Raw genomic sequence first — 18,611 nt, 5'->3', positions numbered from 1 at the left:
TTTCTTGCTTCTACATCAGGGGCATTTAATAGATTCCTGCCAAAGCCCTAATGAGTGCAACGACTGACCCCACTCATTGCTTGAAAGGTCATTGATAAAATCCAACTTTTAGTACTAGAAGGATCAGGTGAACGTTTTATTATAATTTTACTTTGAAATAAAAAAATTTCATCCTATCTCTATTTTCTGTGCCTTATGGATGTACTGCATCAATGGACTCAGCCTTGTTCTTCAAGGTATTCTTAAAATTCTAGTCCTTAAAGTGCTAGTTATATTTTACCTCTTCCTTTCTCTTCTCTTCTCCTTCTCAGGAACTGAGCAGACATTGGATCCTTTTGACATGTCTGTGCCATTAATGAACATATATCTGCATTCATGTAGTAACTGGCCAGGCTATAATGGTTAGATCAGGAAGACAAAGAAACTTTTCCTGGTTTAGGAAGGGATGGGAAATGGAGGTAGGAATGTTGATTGGAAGAGTGCCCCATGACATTGAGTCAGAGACCCTCAGAGCTGTTGTTGAGCAAAGAAAAAATAAAGCCTGAAAACTGCCAGGCCCACAAAAAAAAAAAGCAGAAAAATGGACCTTTGCGCATGGCCCATCCGTGATGGTCGGACAGATGGCAGGATGAGGCTGGAGAATTTCAGGAACCCACTGATACTGGTGGAATTTGACCTGCTTAGTTTCTCTATCCCTGCCCACCTGCTCCTACTGCCTCCGCAAGTACTTGCCACCCTCACCCAAGGGTATCAGACCTGAAAAACATTTCTGTGAGATAGAGAAGAAAAGCAACCTCAAACCATTGGCAGGGACCGTATCAGCATTCAGAGAAAGTTGAAAGAAATCTTTCAGCTGGCTGGCTACCTCGCTCAAGGCTAACCACACTCTTAACACAATAAGTCAATCCTCACTGAATAATTAAATAGAGAGCCTTCATAAGTATTGACTTAATGTGACAGCAAGTCTATAGTGACTAGGGGGTTTGCTTATGTAAACACAATCTCTTGTTCAGCTTACTTAGCAGTTCAATGAAATAGAACAGTCCTTCAATTAAAATCAAATGATGCATATGTTTAATTCTTTTCTCCTCTTACAGGGTAATAATAGGTTTGGAACATAGGTGAAGAGATGGTGGGGGGAATGGAGGCAACTGTATCTGCATGTCTGTCTGTTTTTGGAGAGGCCATATGGTATCATGTTCCAAGTCAGTGCCCTGAGTAAGGAAACACCTATTCCTCTGTTTAGGAGCTGGTGGTGGGATTGTGAGTACATGCATGCATGTATGGGGATGTGTACAGCCACATGTGTGCAGATGGTGGTGGTGCTGGGGAGGAGAAAGGGAATAGAGAACTGTCAGAGCCATAAGGATTTAGCATGGCTTGTATCCCACCTAGCTTTATTGCTTTCTGTGTGTCCTGGTGGAGTTGCACTGTGTGTGTCCATACTAGGACCTATACCCTATCATTTGCTTCTGGTCAATTGGGATCATTTTCTTTAGAAACTGATTTCTGCTCCTTGATTCCTACAAAAATCCTTGTGGCACTCACTGAATGGGAAGGAAGTCCTACTTAGGCATAGGATGAAATGGAGAAGTAGGGGGATGGTGGACGAAAGGGATTGTGATTTTGTTAGGTGACTCCAGAGAAAGACATTTATTCATGAGACTCATTTTGCTTTGTGTAAAGGGTAGGAATTAAAGACTTGTAGCCTGGAGATGTTATTTATCTCTTGGCTTTCCCTTAGCAGAGAGGCAGTTTTCTTCTGCTTGAGCTGGTTGAAATAATCTACCACAACCCACTTTGGTAATGTTACAACAGCAAAGACAGGGAAGTGGGAAACAGTGGGGCTTTGATTCCTTCTCCTGGTGGATTAGTATGGCTGGTCCTCTGTCTGACTTTGGGAAGAGCTCATGAAGGACAAATACAGAGAATCTCCTCCTTGTCCTTGTATCCTTAGATCACTGAAGGCCAGGATTCCCATTCCCTTCCCACCCCAGATTTCACCAATCCCTGTTCACAGCTTTTATTCCTGAAATGTTCCTATTATTGAACTAAGAGGTATAGGTGATGGTAGGAACAGAAGTGTCAAGGCACCTCAAATGTTTATTCAACATTTACTATGTGCCAGGCACTGTACTAAACACCAGATATGTTGGTTTGATTTTTGCCTAAGTCTTTTAAAGTTTATGATATTCTGGCTTCTGTGAATTTGGATTGAAAGTTTCACTCATGAGTGGAAGCCATAGAGAGAAGAACAGGATCAGTGGCACTTCCCTTCTAGGGAGAGCAATATCGGAAGCCGAGATGTATGTACCTAGGGCAAGGCAACTAGGAATCTGACCCAGGGTAATGAATCTAGGGAGCATTGAATTTAGAAAGGGCTAATAGTACTTGCAGTCCTTCAGCAATGTAGGGGCAGGGGGAACTTCAAAGCTTAGCTTTTAATTAACAGGAATAATTATTAAAATAGGAAACTACCAGAGGGTATCCTGGGGTGGAGCACCCCATCCTGCTCTGCCTCCTCTTCAGGGAAGACTATCTATCCAGCAGCAGACTCATGTCCATGCCTTAGAAGTGTTCTGCCCCACAGTGCTATGTACCTTCCCCATTCACCTTGTGCTGTTTACCCTAGGTACAGTTTGTAGTTTGCCCTGGGCATAGAAATTCCATTTACAGCTCTGGTCAAAAGACAGGTAGCTATTCCACTGAAAGGCAGACTCTTCACTGTGTTGGTGTCTGGGTCTGAAGAGGTGAGTCTGGATGGAGGTGAATAGGGTGCCTGGGAAGGCAAGGCAGAGCTGCCCCATTGGTGAAATTCACTTTCCCCATTCCTGGTGCCATGGAACATTGATTCTGCTCGGGTATCCCCTGTACTTCTGGAGTGAATCATCCGAAAGCCATTCCAAGGCACTTCTATTAAAGTCATCCCCCATTCCCGGCTCCCGCATTCTTGCAAATTATCTGTGAAGCCCTATGGAATAATCTAGGCTTCTTGAGAGATCTTTCTTCCTGGGCACACAATATTTGCATACTCTGCTTGTTTGCTTGCACCAGGTAGCAGTTTGGGCTGCTCCTGGGGATGACCTCTGGAGCTTGCTGCTCTGATTTCTTTTTGCTGCCCAAGGGGTCTGTGTAGTACTTGGCAGCCTTCTGGCTAGCCAAAGCTGCTTCTGGAGTTCTGAGGATGGTGGCAGTTTGTCTCTCAGCTATCCTGGATTCTTTTCTTCAAAAGAGCAGGAAGGACCATAGTTCTGGGTCAGGTAGACTACAGAGGGGCAGCCAGGTGGTGCAGTGAATAGAACATTGTCCCTGGAGTCAGCAGGACCTGAATTTAAATCCAGTCTCAGACCAGACACTTGACACATACTAGCTGTGTAACCCTAGGCAAGTCACTTAACCCCAATTGCTTCACCAAAAAACAAAACAAAACCAAAACAAAATAAAACAAAACAAAACAAACAAACAAAAACCAGATAGACTACAGAAGAAGAGAGGGGAAAATGGAAGCCCTGGCTGAAATATGGTCTTGGATGACCATCTCCTGTACAGAGGACCTCAGAGATGGCTGGGCCCTCTACTCCCATCCAGGAGCCTTCTGGGCTTATATCCTAAGGAAAACAGTGCCAGAGTCAGGGAGTGTAGGCAAAAGGGAGGTTTGCTCATGCGCTCCAGACTGTAGGAGAACAAAGCTGCTTGCAATAACTAATTATGGCCTGGCCCTTTAAGGGAGCATCAAAATTCCTGTGGTGCTGGTGTTTGAGAAGCATGGCTGGGAGAAGCTGGCTCCTGAGAATTCAGGAGAACAGTTGGCCTTGTGGCCAGAGTGATTGAAACTGAACAGAAGCAGGGACTAGTGTGGGGTGTGAACGTGAGTCAGTTTGGTGTATGAGACAAGCATAGTAGTACTTGAGATCTCAGAGCCCCAGGGGTGCCTTTGTGTGCAGGAAGGAGCAGGAATACTAAGACAAGTGGGAAAGCTGGCTTTGCTTGCACTGAACCCAGAAGTAGGAGGTTGCTGCCCAGGGCCCCTAGTGTAGGGATGGATATCAGTATTGAGGACTGTGATGAGAAAACTCAATTTATCCTTTATCACTAAATTCTGAGTCTTTCCTAGAGAAAAGAGGGCTTGGGGTGGGGCAAGGGCTCTCCTAGCTACCAAAGCTCTGGGTATGAGTGTGAATGAGTGCATCTGGGTCATATGAGGTTTGGATTCTGAGTCAGGGGCATAAGGGGAAATTTCACTTGTCTCCCTCCTTGAGAAGGGTCGGTAGAAATCTGGAGATTAAATTTGAGGATGCCTGAGTCCACAGTTTCCCATTGCCTTCAAACCACAAAGCTGTTCTGTAAACATTCGCAACTTTGGCTGACAGGGTTCTGTTGTGGGGAGTCTTACTTCAGGCTTCTTCTGAATTTTTCTAGACAGGAATCCTTTTGAAAAGTATCTTGGGGGAGATGCTTATAAATGCGACCTCGATGAGGTCTCATTTATTGTCAGTGGGTGCCCTTTTCTCTGTCCAGGTTCTTAAGTCTAAAAGTAGCTCAGGACATTTCTCATCAGTCTGGGTTTAGTGGTTTGAAGTTTGCTGGTTTCAGGGCTTGTAGTTCCCACTTTTCATTCAGGAGCAATGGGCAGAACTAGCAGAGAGGAAGATTTCTGTCTGGTGTGAGGGGAAGCTTCCTAGCCATTGGAGGCATCCATGAGTGGAGTGGGCTGCCCTAGGACATGAAGGTTCTCCTTCTAGCTGGGGCTGGTTGATGATCTCATAGGAGACATGCCTATTCAGGTACAGGCTTCAGAGGTGCCTTCTAGGTCTGACATTCTGTGGTTTTGGTCATCCTGTTTTATATCTCTGGCTTTCTAGGAGTAAGGCTGAGTTCTGTCCCCAAATGTATGTGTGTGTGTGTGTGTGTGTGTGTGTGTGTGTGTGTGTGTGTGTGTCTGGGCTGTCATTTTGGCCTTTAAGCCTGATGCTGGAAAGACACACACACACACACACACACACACACACACCCATCACACATGCACAGAGACAGAGAGAGAAAGGTAGAGATAGACAGAAAGAGATAGAGAGACAGACAGAGGCAGAGACAGAGAGAGAGGGAGAGAGAGAGAATCTAAACGGTGATCATAGTGGAGTTTTGAAACCTGTGCTATGCCTGCTTGAGGCACTCGCTATAGGAAGGAAAACACAATCTAACGCATAATCTGGCTGAGTTTGAGAGAGCGAGGAGATAGAGAGGAAAAAGAGGGAGACAGGTGGGGCTGAAAAATTAGTTTTCTGAAAATCCAACCCTTTCCTCTTTTTCCCTTCACTCCCTCTGTGCACATCTTATACAGAAATAATTTGAAGTCCAGTTTTCTTTTTCACCTCTGTCAGTGCCCTTTCTTTGGCTGAAATGGCCACAGCTACTGAGGATGCAAACCCAAAGAGGTTAGTTTCCTGGTGCCTTGTGCTGGGAGCAGCCAATTGGCTCATTCTCCTCACTTTGCTGCCAAGATGGAGTGTGTGTGTGTGTGTGTGTGTGTGTGTGTTCTGTCTGTGTACATGTGCGTGCATGCACACGTGTTCATGTGCACACACATTCCATTGCTCTATCTTTTGTGGAGGCATTAAAAGGCAGCAATCTGAGAAACCATGAGGCCATTCCAGGAAAGGTCTATTCTTGGCAGCTAGAACTACATCCAAGAAACCAACTAACTCGTGGTGTATTGTGGTGAAGAGTGACATCTGGCTCAGAGATTGTGCAGAGATTACCAGCTGGCATGTCATATCTTATGAAAAGAATAACATTTGCCTTGGAGAATGCTGGCTACCAAGACTGAGGCCATGAGTGTTTGTACAGCAGCCCTGCATCCTAGTTGGGCCTGCAACTTTTCATGTGCCTCAGAGGAAACAGATACTACTCAGTCTCTGATGCTGACAGAAGGCATCCAATATGGTGGATTTATCATGTTTAAGTGGGGTTGTAGAGAGAAATCCTAGCAACCCAGTGACCCGTGGTGATATGGACCTGGTGTTTTTCTAACTGCCATCATTTATCATTCTAGCTTGCCTTGGACCCAAGGCAATGAATGAAGAATGAATGAATGAACAGAAGGTTTCATCATTTCTTTTCACCTTGCCTATCTTTTCTGCTCTTCTCAGGCCTAATTTCTCCTCTATTTTCATTGAGTAGGGTGCCCTGTCCTGAGGTTCTGACTGATAAGATCCTTCTGTCATAGGGGGAAAACAGCAACCTGAGGAAGAAGGGAGCTGTTTGATTGGGGAGATTTTGCTGAGTAGTTGGTATAGGACCCCCTGCCAGCTCAAGAGCATACTACTTGTGGGGTCTTTTTTGCTTACCCCCCACCTCCCAGTGTGGCATGAAGAGGGCTTTTGGAGGTGAACAATGGATCTTCTGGGTTCATGGCATTGTGCCACCAGACTCTTTGGTACTGGCCAGGTGGTGAGGAAACAGATGTTTCTTTCCTATATGCTCACTCCTCTGAGATGAAAGGTCTCATATCTTCAAGGCAGAAAGGTTCCTTTCATATCCAAAGCTGATCCCAAAAGAAGCTATTCCTCTACTTTTAGAGGAATACTAGTGGTAGACAGCAGTGTGCCCCCCCACCCCCCATTTCAATGTCATTGTCAAGCAGGGTTATAAAAATAATGTTGTTTCACATTTGCATGACCCTCTATTTTTTCCAAAACACTTTCATTTCTATGGTTTCACTTGATTCTGATGGCAACCCTGTGAGGGATCTAAGGGCAGGTATTCTATTCAATGTTTATGAAGCACTTACTATGTTCAGTACTCTGTCATGAGTGCTAAGAATACAAAGATAAAACCAGAGGCAGTCCTGCCCTAAAGGAGCTTATCAGAGAACAGTGGTGTAGCTTGACAAATGAGAAGAAGCCCCAGAGAGATTGAGTGACAGAGCAGGAGCTAGAAGTCACTGAAGAGTAACACAATGTCAGAACTGGAAGGAATCTGAGCAGTCATCTAGTCAGTCAGTCAATAAACATTTATTAAGCACCTCCTATATGCCAAGGACTATGCTAAGTGTTGAGGATACAAAGAAAGGTGAAAGGCAAAAGACAATCCTTGCTTTCAAGGAACTCAGTCTAATGGAGGAAGCAATGTGCAAACAGCTATGTACAAACAAGCTCGCTCTATCTGTCTATCTATGTATCTATCTATGTATCTATCTATGTATCTATGTATCTATCTATCTATCTATCTATCTATCTATGTATCTATCTATCTATGTATCTATCTATCTATCTATCCATCCATGCATCCATGCATCCATCCATCCATTGATCATTCGATCCATTGATCTATCTAATTCATATGTATGTGTGTACATACAGTGTCTATATATATGTATACATACATATAGAGGCATATAAACACATAGATGTATGTATACACATGTGTTTATATAAACAAACATAAGTATACACAAGTGTGTACATATACACATATGTATATGTGTATATACATATACATATATGTATGTGTATATATACATATACATATATGATAAATTGGTTATAATCAACAGAGAGAAGGCACTAAAGTTAAGTGAGACTAGGAACAGTTTCTGGTAGAAGGTGAGATTTTAGCCAGGACATAAAGAAAGCCAGGGAAACCAGGTGGTAGAGATAAGAACAGACATCATAGCAGGCATAGGGGATAGCCAGTGAAAATGCTTGAAATCAGGAGATGGAGTGCCTTGTGCAAGAAACAACGAGAAAGCCAGTGTCACTGGATTGAAGAGTGTATGGGTAGAGTAAGGAATAAGAAGACTAGAAAGCTAGGAAGGGGTTGGAAAGATTACGAAGGGCATATTGGAGAGAAGCTACCAAGGCAGTAATAAGCTGCACTATGGCATGTCCAATATGTGGTCATGCAACCTTTGCTCGAAGACTTTCAGTGAGGGGCAACCTTTACCTCCTGAGGAAGCTAATTCCACTTTTAGATAGCTGTAATTGTTAGGCAGTTTTTCCCAACATCAAGCCTAAATTTGTCCCTTTCTTCCATAGCTTCTACTTTTATCTTCTGGGGCTAAGCAAAATAAGTGCCCTTCATCAATTGAATTGAATTCAGCTAAATTCAATTCAATTTAACTCAAGGAGCATTTGTATTTTGGGGTTTCTTTCAGGAGATAACTGGTGGATTCTTTCAATTTCTCTTCACCCTCAGGTTCTAAGATTTTTTCTTATTTTTTTTTTTATAATTTCTTAAAATACAATGTTTAGACTATTTGTTGCTGTTGTTTGTGTTTATGGCTTTCAGGGAATGATTTTTCAGTTATCTCTCTCAAAGACCATTTATAAAGCACCTACTGTGTGACAAGCACTCTTTCCCTCACAGATTTTTCAAGTACTTTAAGGTAACTTCCTTCGCTTCCCTCCCCCCACTCTTTTCTTCTCCAGGCTAAACATCCCTAGTTCCTCAAAAGGGCTTCATACACGATGGACTTGAGTCCCTTTGCCATTCTAGTGACTCTCCAGCTTATCAGCTTTCCTCCTAAACTGAGCACAGAATTCCAGATATTTGTACAGCAGGACTCTAGATCATCCCCTTTTTTCATCAACCTATCTTCATGAAGTACAAGACTGCATTACCTTTTTGGAGTTGCCATATCATGCCATTGAGTTATGATGAGCTTCTAGTCCCCTGTAAAATCTAGATATTTTCCAGACAAACTGCCCTGTCTATTCTGTGAATTAGATTTTGGCCTTGAGTCCTAGTCCAGTGACCTTTTCCATTCAGGTGTGTGCTGGTGTTGTCATTGATCCTTCATTCTCAAAGAGGACCAACGACATCATGAATGTTTAACAGTAAAGTGTGTGTGTGTGTGTGTGTGGGGTGGGGTAGGGTGGGAGAATGGACCTACAACAGACTCTTAAGTTTAATCTGCTAACGTTTTCTCCATTACTTTCTCAAGCCTAGACAATCAACAAAACAATAATTCAAGCCCCAGTTTGCTGATTTTTGAGGTGGAAATGGAATTTTTGAGGTTTTGCATTTAAAATTTAACAATCATCAGCAAGCCCATTTGAGGGGGCATACTCGTGTACTGTAATACTGCCTTGCTCCCAGCCACCTGAGATATATCCTGATTCCCTCCCCAAAGGCCTTTGCAGTGTCAAAAGTGCCTGGCCATGGCCTTTCTTACCTTCTCTTTTACTTTCTTCCTTCTACAGATGGCTTATCCTCCTTCCTTTAGGGCTCTTAGGAAAATATTTTCATTCCTTGGAGATTTCATTTATAAGTAAAGTTTCTTCTCCCTCGCTTTTACACCTACCCCTTGAATACTCTTAAGCAATAACTGGAACCAATGATAGTCAAGAGAGAGAGAAGAGAGAAAAGATTGTTGGAAGAGCTTGAGGTCGACACTGCAGGCTAGGGAGGCAATCCAGTTAGAGGGAGAAATGACTACATTGAAGGAAAGAGAGATGTCTAGTATGTCATGCTAAAATTTAAAGCATCTGGGAGCTTTCCAGCTCTTGCAAAGCCAAATGTGACGGACAATATGTTTATTCCTGGGAAGATGAAAGCAGACTGTGTTTTATCACCTCTGATTAACACACATCAACTGGCCTTGAGGAAACCTTTTGTGATGTATCATATTCCATTCCTTTCAGTCAGCCAGTCCACCAGTAAGTATAAAATGTTTATTCTGTATCTGGGCTTCCACCAGGATTGTGGGGGATACAAAAGAAGAAAGAAAGAAGTAGTTTTCTCCTATTTGGGGGGGTTGACCTCTAAGTCATGGAGAGGAGGGTCATATAGGTGAAACAATTAGAGAATAATGCAAGTCATGGTAGAGTTTATTGCTACATCGTGTTATTTGATTACAATGTACTGTGGGCTCCCAAGGGAGGGAGAGACTGATAATTTAACAAGCATTTATTAAGTACCTGTTGTATACCAAGATCCATGCTGGTTGTCGGGGATACTAATTCAAAGAAAGGAACAATCTCTACTCTCAGTCAATCAATGGCATCTGGAAGAGTGAAGGAAGATTTCATGGAGGAGGGACTTGAGGTGGGCCTTGGATGATGGGTAGTGTGTAGCTAGAAGAAGGGGTTAGGAATCTTGAATGCTGTGGGGGATCATTGAAGTATTGGAATAATACCCTTTCCCCCCTTTATAGGATATAGAATTTGGCTAGATCTTTGGAGATCCTGTCCTTGACAGCTCTGTTCTGGACCTTTCATTTCTATCCTGGCCTCCTCCCTGTTCTCCTGGTCTCCTTAGAATCTCAGTTGAATTTCCCAACACAATGTCCTAGAGTGAGTTTCCCAGCCCTGTCCTATGGTCTCCTTAGGGCTGAGACCTTGCTCCTCTAATATCTTGTGGAGGGAACGATGAGTCCAAAGAATGAGGGCCAAAACATTACTTATCTTCCTTTGAGCCCCCAAATACCAACTGCCTCTTCTTTGTTATTATGGCTACAAGCCCTATTCAGATTTCTAAAGGTCAGGGATGTACGTACAGCTATTCTTCATTCCAGTCATATAAATAGTGTTCAGACTGATTCTGATCTAGCCCACATTGCATCTCTCTTTTTGCACTTTTGTGGCAAAAGCCATCCTGGTCTGGCAAAGAAGTCCCATAGATTCTACAGAGGGGAAGGAACAATCTAAAATGCTGCTTTTCTTCCATTCTGGGGCCTGATTATGGGATATATCATTCAGACATAGGAGGAAGGGATGAAAATAAATATATGTTTACTTTTACTGTAATGTGGGAGATGGGATTTATTTCATCTGCCTTTTCCCCAGACTTCCTGGAAGGAAATTAATAATGTAATGTGGGCTAGTCATATGTACAGAGCATGTTGCTCACATGTCTTTACTCAGGCATGCCTTGGGAGTTGCTTTTGCAGCAATAAGGATGGGGTTGTCTTGAATCATCTACATACCCTTGTCTAGCTCTGCATCTCCTTGTACTATTACTATTACTGCTAGCAGACGTTTATATGGTGCTTTAAGTTTGTGTGTTATCTCTTTTGATCCTCTGTGAGGTAGGCACTTTTACTATCTCTATTTTATAGATGAGGAAACTGAGAGAGAGTCATATAGCTGCTGGTCTTCCCAAGCTTTCCGTCACTCTGAGTTCAGCATGATAGTCATGATTCTACCCCTAGCTGACCAGCTTGGCTTAGGAGTTTGCTTTGTCTATGCTGGAAGGAGCACTCTACTTCCATTGTCTGTAGGGATAAGGTTGTAATCAGTCAGGCAATAAACTTTTATTAAGTGCTGATCACGTGCCAGGCAATGTGCTAAGCACTGGAGATACAAAAAGAGGAAAAAGATGTTCTCTGCCCTCAAGGAACTAACAATCTAATCAGGGAGACAACATGCAAACAAGTATATACAAAGCAAACTATACACAAGATAAATAGGAAATAATAGCAGAGGGAAGGCACTAGGAAGAGTTAAGAAAGGATTCCTGTAAAAGATGCAACTTTATTTGGGACTTAGAGGAAGCCAGGGAAGTCAATAGGTAGAGTTGAGCAACAAAAAGCAGTAATGGGGGACAGCCAGAGAAAATTCATGAAATCAAGACACCGAGTGTCTTGTTTGTAGAATAGGTAAGAGTATGTGGTCATCAAGGGGAATAAGGTGTAAGAAAATTGGAAGGGTGGGAGAGGGCTAGGTTATGAAGGGCTTTGAAAGTGAGAGAAAGACTTAAGCTGGATGAGGAGAAGAAAATCACATATGTGACTTGGAATAGTTTGGACTGGTGACTAAGTCAGAAGTTAAATTTGGGAAGAAGAAATTTGGCAGAATTTGGAAGAAGTTGAGTAAAATTTGAAAAATGATCTCCAGATCCAGATTTTGCTCCAGATACCACTGCTTGGTTGTAAGAGAAGTAAGATCAAAGACAAGTAAGGAGGATATAAAAGAAAGAAGTAGGATTAAGGAGAAGATTATGGGGGGTAGAACCTGGAAGAGGTAAATTCAAGAAAGATAAGGGAAAGGTAGTTGGCAAGCCAAGAAGTTGGCTGGTTGGAAAGCTAAGAAAATATGTGTAAGTATTAATGTAGTGAGCAAATTAATTGAATGAGTAGGTGGATGGGACAAATTGTTGAAATAGAAAATTTGTTCAAGGCTAAAGGGTAGATGCATGGGGTTGGGACTGTGGAGTTGTGGAGAAAACAGAAAGCAATTCAGAGTTGTTAAGTTATGAAGAAGTAATAATTGGCTGCAAAAAATTTCTAACTTAGGTTAGAGGTGTAAATATCCACAAGTAGTTTCAAGAAACAAACCTGCAAATCTCAATTATTATGAACAGTAGAGGAAATTATGCAATGTGATGTTAGTATTTCTGATGCAGCTGAGTGACTATCATCTGTATTCCAAGGGTAGACTGATCTCTCTCCTGGAGAAGAAGATTGAAGGAACTCAAAGAATGCTTCTCCATATACTAGGTTGTTAGGGAAAATGAAGGCTTCCTGAAGGAAATAGAAAGATACAAGGCTTCAATGGGAAAAAGGAACCTGAAGTGGAGGTTGGGAGTCTTGACTCTTGTTTGGGTGATGGAGAGTGGGAGAGTATTACATAAAGAAGTGGAAGGGAAAGAGTACCTGTACAATTAGTATTTAAAAGGAGATTTCAGGTTCTTCCTAAAGAAGAGATGGCAGATGCACTGAGGAGGAGGGAGCTGCTTGTCCTTCCAGGAAAGATTTGGTAGAATTCCTCAAGCTATGATTAGAGGCAGGTAGGTGATTCAGTGGACTTGACTAGGTGGATCACTGGACCTGAAGTCAGGTCTGAATTCAAATCTGGTCTCAGACATTTCCTAGCTGTGTGACCCTGGAGAAGACATTTAATAGTTGCCTGCCTCAGTTTCCTCATCTGTAAAATGGGGATAATAAAATTTGCCTCCCAGAGTTGTTATGAGGATAAAAATGAGATAATATTTATAAAGCATTATATGAATTATCTATATGCTAGCTATCAGGTGGTAAGTCGTTCACCAAAGTATAAAGGAAGAAGGAAGAGTAGAGTTGTAATAGTTGGTAAGGGCTACTCAGGGTTACTGAGGTAGCTGTTTGTTGATCTGAAACAATAGTAGAGATGTCTAGATCCAAGACATAACAAAGAACCTTCTGAAACTTATCAAAACAGATGATGATGATATGCTTTTGATGATTCATGTGGGTATAAATGAAACCTAAAGCAGATACCCATTAAAGGCAAGAACTGCGGAAGAGAAAAATTAATTTGAGAGGTGAATAGCTAATATAATGAGATGATATCTGAGAATGGGACTACTTGGATCTCTGGATCATAGCTTACAATATAGGAATGACAAGTTCTTGGTGACAGATGGAGAATGCCTAACAGAGGCTGGTAAGAACATATTTGTCAGGTGCCTAACAAATATAATAATAATAAAAAAGGTTTTAAACTAAAAAGGTTAGGGAAGTGAAAAGACTGCCTGCATATATCCTCAAGGTTAGATGCTATATAGAGAATAGCAAAAAAAAAATGTATCTGAGACATCCAGACAGACATAGGAAACAAAATCCAAGAAAAGAACTAGAAAGGAAACCCATGGCTGCAAGGGTCTCTATGCTAATGTTTAAAATATAGGCGGCATCATATGGGAAGAACTAAAGGTCCTAATGCAGGGGGCCAAATTTGACCTCATGGATATCATTGAGACCACTAGTTGGGAAGAAACTCATGACTGGACCCTAGCTCTGGATGATTGTACCTTATTCAAAAGGAATAGTATAGGTAAAAGGTGGTGGTGGTGGGAAATAAGGTAGCATTGTTTATTAAGAGGATGCACTTAAGTGAGGAAACCCAGGAACAAGAAGAGGGAAGCATGATAGAGAATATTTGGTTAAAGGAGGAAGAGATAAAGTTATTTTGTCAAGGTAACAGGCCAATGAGCATGTTTTAAGCACCTACTATGTGCCAGGCATAGACCACCTGGATAAAAAGAGGAAATAGACGAGGAGGCTGAGAAACAGATCATAAACCTAGCACAAAGACATAATCTAGGTCTGTCTCCAAAGCTATGAAAGCTTTTAAAGCTTAAAACTGTACTAAGACTTTTGGGCCATCCTATATAATTGTGAGGGGGGTGGCTACAGTTATCTAGACATCTGCTAGCTCTCCGTCTGTCTCTCTCTCTCTCTCTGTGTTTGTGTCTGTCTGTCTCTCTCCAAAAAGCCAGTATGGTATTATCAAGAACAGGTTATTCCAGATCAACCTCATTTCTTTTTTTCCTAGGATTACAAAAATAATAGATGAGGACAACTGAGCCTTAGTTTGCCTAGATTTTAGCAGAGCTTTATGATTCTTGTGGAAAAGATAAAGAGATAATACAATGAGATAAAATTCAGACTAGTTTGTATGGCCAGACCTAAAGAGTAGTGGTTCAGTGTCAACATGGCAGGACATCTCCAGTGGAGTATGCCAGGGACCTGTGTTGTTTAACACTTTAATGAATGAGTTAAAGGCCTGCATGGCATGCTCATCAAATTTGTAGATGACATAAAGCTGAGGTAAGGATGGGGAGGGGTGGGAGGAAGAGGGAAGGCTAGTTAGTACACAGAGTGATCCAAAAGGAACTTAATAACCCTTAATAACATGAAATTCATAGGGATCTGCATAGAGTCTTGCCCTTAGGTGCAAAAAACCAACTTTTCAATTATAAGCTGCGAGTAGCATGGACAGGCAGCAGTTGTTCTGAAAAGAATCTGGGGGTATCAGTGGATTGTAAGCACAATATGTCAATAGGGTGATGTGGCACCAAGAAAGCTAATTGGATGTTGAGCTGCATTAAGGGGAGTATAGTTTCCAGGAATTGGAAGGTGATCATCCCATCATACTCTACCCTCATCAGATTTCATCTGGAGTACTGGGTTCATTTCTGTATACCACTGTTTAAGAAATTAATTAACAAGCTGGAGAGTGTCTGAAGGATGGCAACTGGGATGTTGAAGGACTTTAAGTTCATGACTTAGGGGTGTCATTTGGAGGAATTGGGAATGTTTAGCCAAGAGAAAAGAAGACTGGGATATGATAGCCATTTCCAAGGATTTAGAGGGTTGTCATATAGGGACATGCATTTACTAAATGCCTACTATGTGCCAGGCACTGTACTAAGCACTTTACAAACATCGAATTTGATCATCAAACGACCCTGAGAGGTAGGTGTTATTATTATCCTATTGAACAGTTGAGATAATTGAAACAGGCAGTGGTTAAGTGATTTTCCCAAGGTCACCCAGTGTTTGAGGCTGGTTTTCAACCAAGCCTTCCTGTTAATAGGCCCAGTGCTTTATCCACTGTGCCACAGAACCAAGAATAGTAGATAGAAATATCAAGGAGGCAAACTTAGGCTTGAGGTCGGGAGAAACCATGCACCAATTCGTGCAGTCCACAAGAGGAATGGGCTGCCCAAGAGGTGGGAGTTTCTCTGTCCTTCGAGGTCTTCAAGCACAGTCAGGGTTCCTTTCACGAATGTGTTAAACTAGGTGGCTGCTGAGGTCTCTTCCAAATTTTCCAATTCTGTGATTTGGTGATTCTGTGGCTATTGGTCACAGCAAATAACCCTGGTTCCATAAGCCCAGTGCTTGAACCAGTGGAATGACACGGCCTGAATAGACAAAGAAGCATCTGACTCCAAATGTGCTCAGGGACTGAAGGGCCATGAGGACAAGCAAAGGTGTCCTCAGGGCCAGAAAAGGAGACAAGAAAGCAAGGAGAGATTCTGATGTCTGGAAGGGTTTCAACTTCAATCTGAGTTTTTCTCAGAGACTTCCCCCTGAGACCATGAGAACATTAAGCACTGAAAGACCAGATAGGTTTTTCCCTGTAAGTTTTTACAGACTCTGAAGCCTGAGATTTTTCACACAGTTTTTAGACTGACTGGTACATGAGCTAGGTGGTGGTGAGGGTGGGAAGTGAGGAGGCTGGGTGATTAGGGCAGGTAAAATTCCTAATGTTTTCTTTCCAGCCAGCCTGAATGGCATTTCCTTCGTAATGTAAAAGGGGGAAAGAAAGCCACTACCTCCAGCTAAAGTCACAGATCTTGCCTCTTCTTCTCACTTAGAGCTCCACTGGCATCTCCACAGAAGAACCATTTGTGTTTGGATTCTTTTCCCCCCTTCCCCAAATTTTCAATGGTAAATGATGAGAAGCTGAGTTTTTTTTCTAGAGTCATAGAGTTGGGAGGGACCTTAGGCATCATCTTATCCAACCCTCTCATTTTAGAGATGAGAAAATTGAGGTTGAGGTGGGGGGGTGACTGACCTCAGGTCACAGAGATAATAAGTGTTGCTGTCAGGATTACTTACCAGTCTAGTGTTCTTTCAACTATACCATGGGGTCTGCTACTCAGAACTGACTTGGGAATCCAGGGTGGGGTGATTCAGGCCTGGGAAGCTAGAACAGGAGAAGAAACTTCTACATAGGTTAGATTCTATTGTTCAAATTTGAAGCAGAGACAGACCAATAAATAATATGAATGTTTGATATTTGGGTGGACATTTGGATCGTTTGATAAAGGAAGATTTCATTTAATCTCCACACAGCGGAGGTAGATGGTGAGGAGGTATTATCCTTATTTTATAAATACGGAAACTGATGTTCAAAGTGGTCTGCCCAAGCTCACTCAGGTGAATAAAGAAGAGGCTAGAACCTGGGTCTCCTGCCTTAGGCCCAAGTCACTTTTCCTAACTCTTCCTGAAGCTAGGTGGTGCAGTGGACAGAAGCCTGGGCCCAGAATCAGGAAGAATTGAATTCTAATCCATTTTTAGGCACTTACTAGTGTGTGACCCTGGATAAGTCACTTAACCTGTCTGCCTCAGTTTCCTCAACTATAAAATGTGGATAATAATAGCACCTACCTCTTGTGGTTGTGGTGAGGATCAAGTGAGATAATATTTGTAAAGTTCCTAGCACAGTGCCTGGCACATAGTATGTGCTTAATAAATCCTTCCTTCCTTCCTTCCTTCCTTCCTTCCTTCCTTCCTTCCTTCCTTCCTTCCTTCCTTCCTTCCTTCCTTCCTTCCCTCCTCAGTCTACTGGGCCATTATTTTGTTTTGGAGTGAAAGAACCACAGAAAACAAATACTTTCTATGCTCCTTCCCATCTCCCTTTCTCTTTCCCTTTCCCAATGCTTCTTTCTCCTCTCCCATTCCCTTTTCCCTTTCCCTTCTTCTTTTCTATTTTCTTCCCTTCCCTATTTATCTTTCCCATTCTTTTCCCTACCGGCAGCATGCTACTATGGCAAAAGCTCTGGATTTGGAATTGGAAGACCTGGGCTTGAATCCAGATTCTGCTACTTAGTACCTGTGTGCTCTTGAGCAAGTAATTTTATCTCACCAGAACTGTTTCCATATTAGTAATAGGAGGAAACTAGATTAGAAGGCAACCGAAGTCCTTTCTAGCTCTACACCTACAATTCATGTAATGAATGCTATGTATATAATTACATATGCGATACTTTATTAGATGCACTATCTGTGCTCCACACGGTGCGGGGGTGGGGGTTGGGGGGATATAATGAGGAATGTTATTACTACTTGTAGTTCATAGTCTATAGTATTTTAGGACTTTCTTCACAATTCCATGAGATTGTAAAATCCTTAAGGTCAGGGATTGTCTTTTGCCTCTTTCTGTATCCCTGTTGCTTAGCATGGTACCTGGCATATAGTAGGGACTTACTTAATGTTTATTGACGGACCGACTGAGGTAGGCAGGAAAATACAAATGCAGGGTTCCTGCTTTCAAGGAGCTTACAATCTAGCAGCAACACAACACTTACACCCCCACGTGAAACAGCACTGAACAATATAAGACAGCATAAAATTATTCCCTCTTATTTCTTCCTCCCATTTCCTTATTTTCTTTCCTCCCTTTGTAACCCTGTACTCCTTGGAAGGTATGGGAAAGAGAACTTTCTCCTTTGGACCAGATGAAAAGAAAAAGGAGGAGAAAAAAAAACCCAGCCAAATCACACTTTTTTTCCTCTGTTTTTCATCTCATCAGGTCCCGGCTGGCAGACTTCCATGCCAATTGTCGAGTTTCTTTCCAGACAACGACCAGCTGCCCTTCAGACAACTACCAGGCATGTCTGGGCTCCTATGCAGGCATGATTGGTAAGCCTCTATGCTAATGTTCCCTGGAGTAAAGGTGACCTTTTTGCCTTTCCTAGTCTTTGCAGGGTTTAGAATTGTTTGTAGATTGAGTCAGTTACTCAATGGGTGTGTGTTGACCTCACCGAGGATTCAGGCAGTGGCAGCTAATAGTGGGAACCAGAGGATATTCTTTCCTTACTAGGGAGCCACTTAGAGATATGATGGCACCAGCTCTTCTATGTGGTAGAATAGGCTGGCTGCCCTTGGGATATCCAGAGGTTTTGAAAGGATATCAAAGTTGGGGGTCAACAGGTAGAACTTGAAATATGGAAAAGGATGGAAAGGAAGGATGGTTAAGAAAGGGGAGGGAAAGAAAACAAGTATTTATTAAGCACCTATTATGTGCCAGGCATTATGCTAAACATTTTTTTTTACAGATATCTCATTTTATCCTCACAACAACCTTGGGAGGTAGGTGTTATTGTTATCCCTATTTTACAGT

The 18,611-nt window shown here is 42.3% G+C and overlaps 1 protein-coding gene across 1 annotated transcript in view; it reads left to right on the top strand.

The window, feature by feature from the left end:
• Positions 1-18,611, top strand: part of GFRA2 (GDNF family receptor alpha 2) — a 104,667-nt gene that overhangs the window by 69,577 nt on the left and 16,479 nt on the right. Inside the window, 1 exon segment of the mRNA XM_020975777.2 lies at positions 18,021-18,130. Within this exon segment, the coding sequence (XP_020831436.1) occupies positions 18,021-18,130 (110 nt within the window).

This window comes from Phascolarctos cinereus, unplaced genomic scaffold, assembly GCF_003287225.1.
Source record: "Phascolarctos cinereus isolate Bilbo 61053 unplaced genomic scaffold, phaCin_HiC Scaffold_2;HRSCAF=192, whole genome shotgun sequence".
Taxonomy (NCBI): Eukaryota; Metazoa; Chordata; class Mammalia; order Diprotodontia; family Phascolarctidae; genus Phascolarctos; species Phascolarctos cinereus.
Note: the sequence above shows the minus strand (reverse complement) of the source record. Positions and strands in the feature narration are given on the sequence as shown.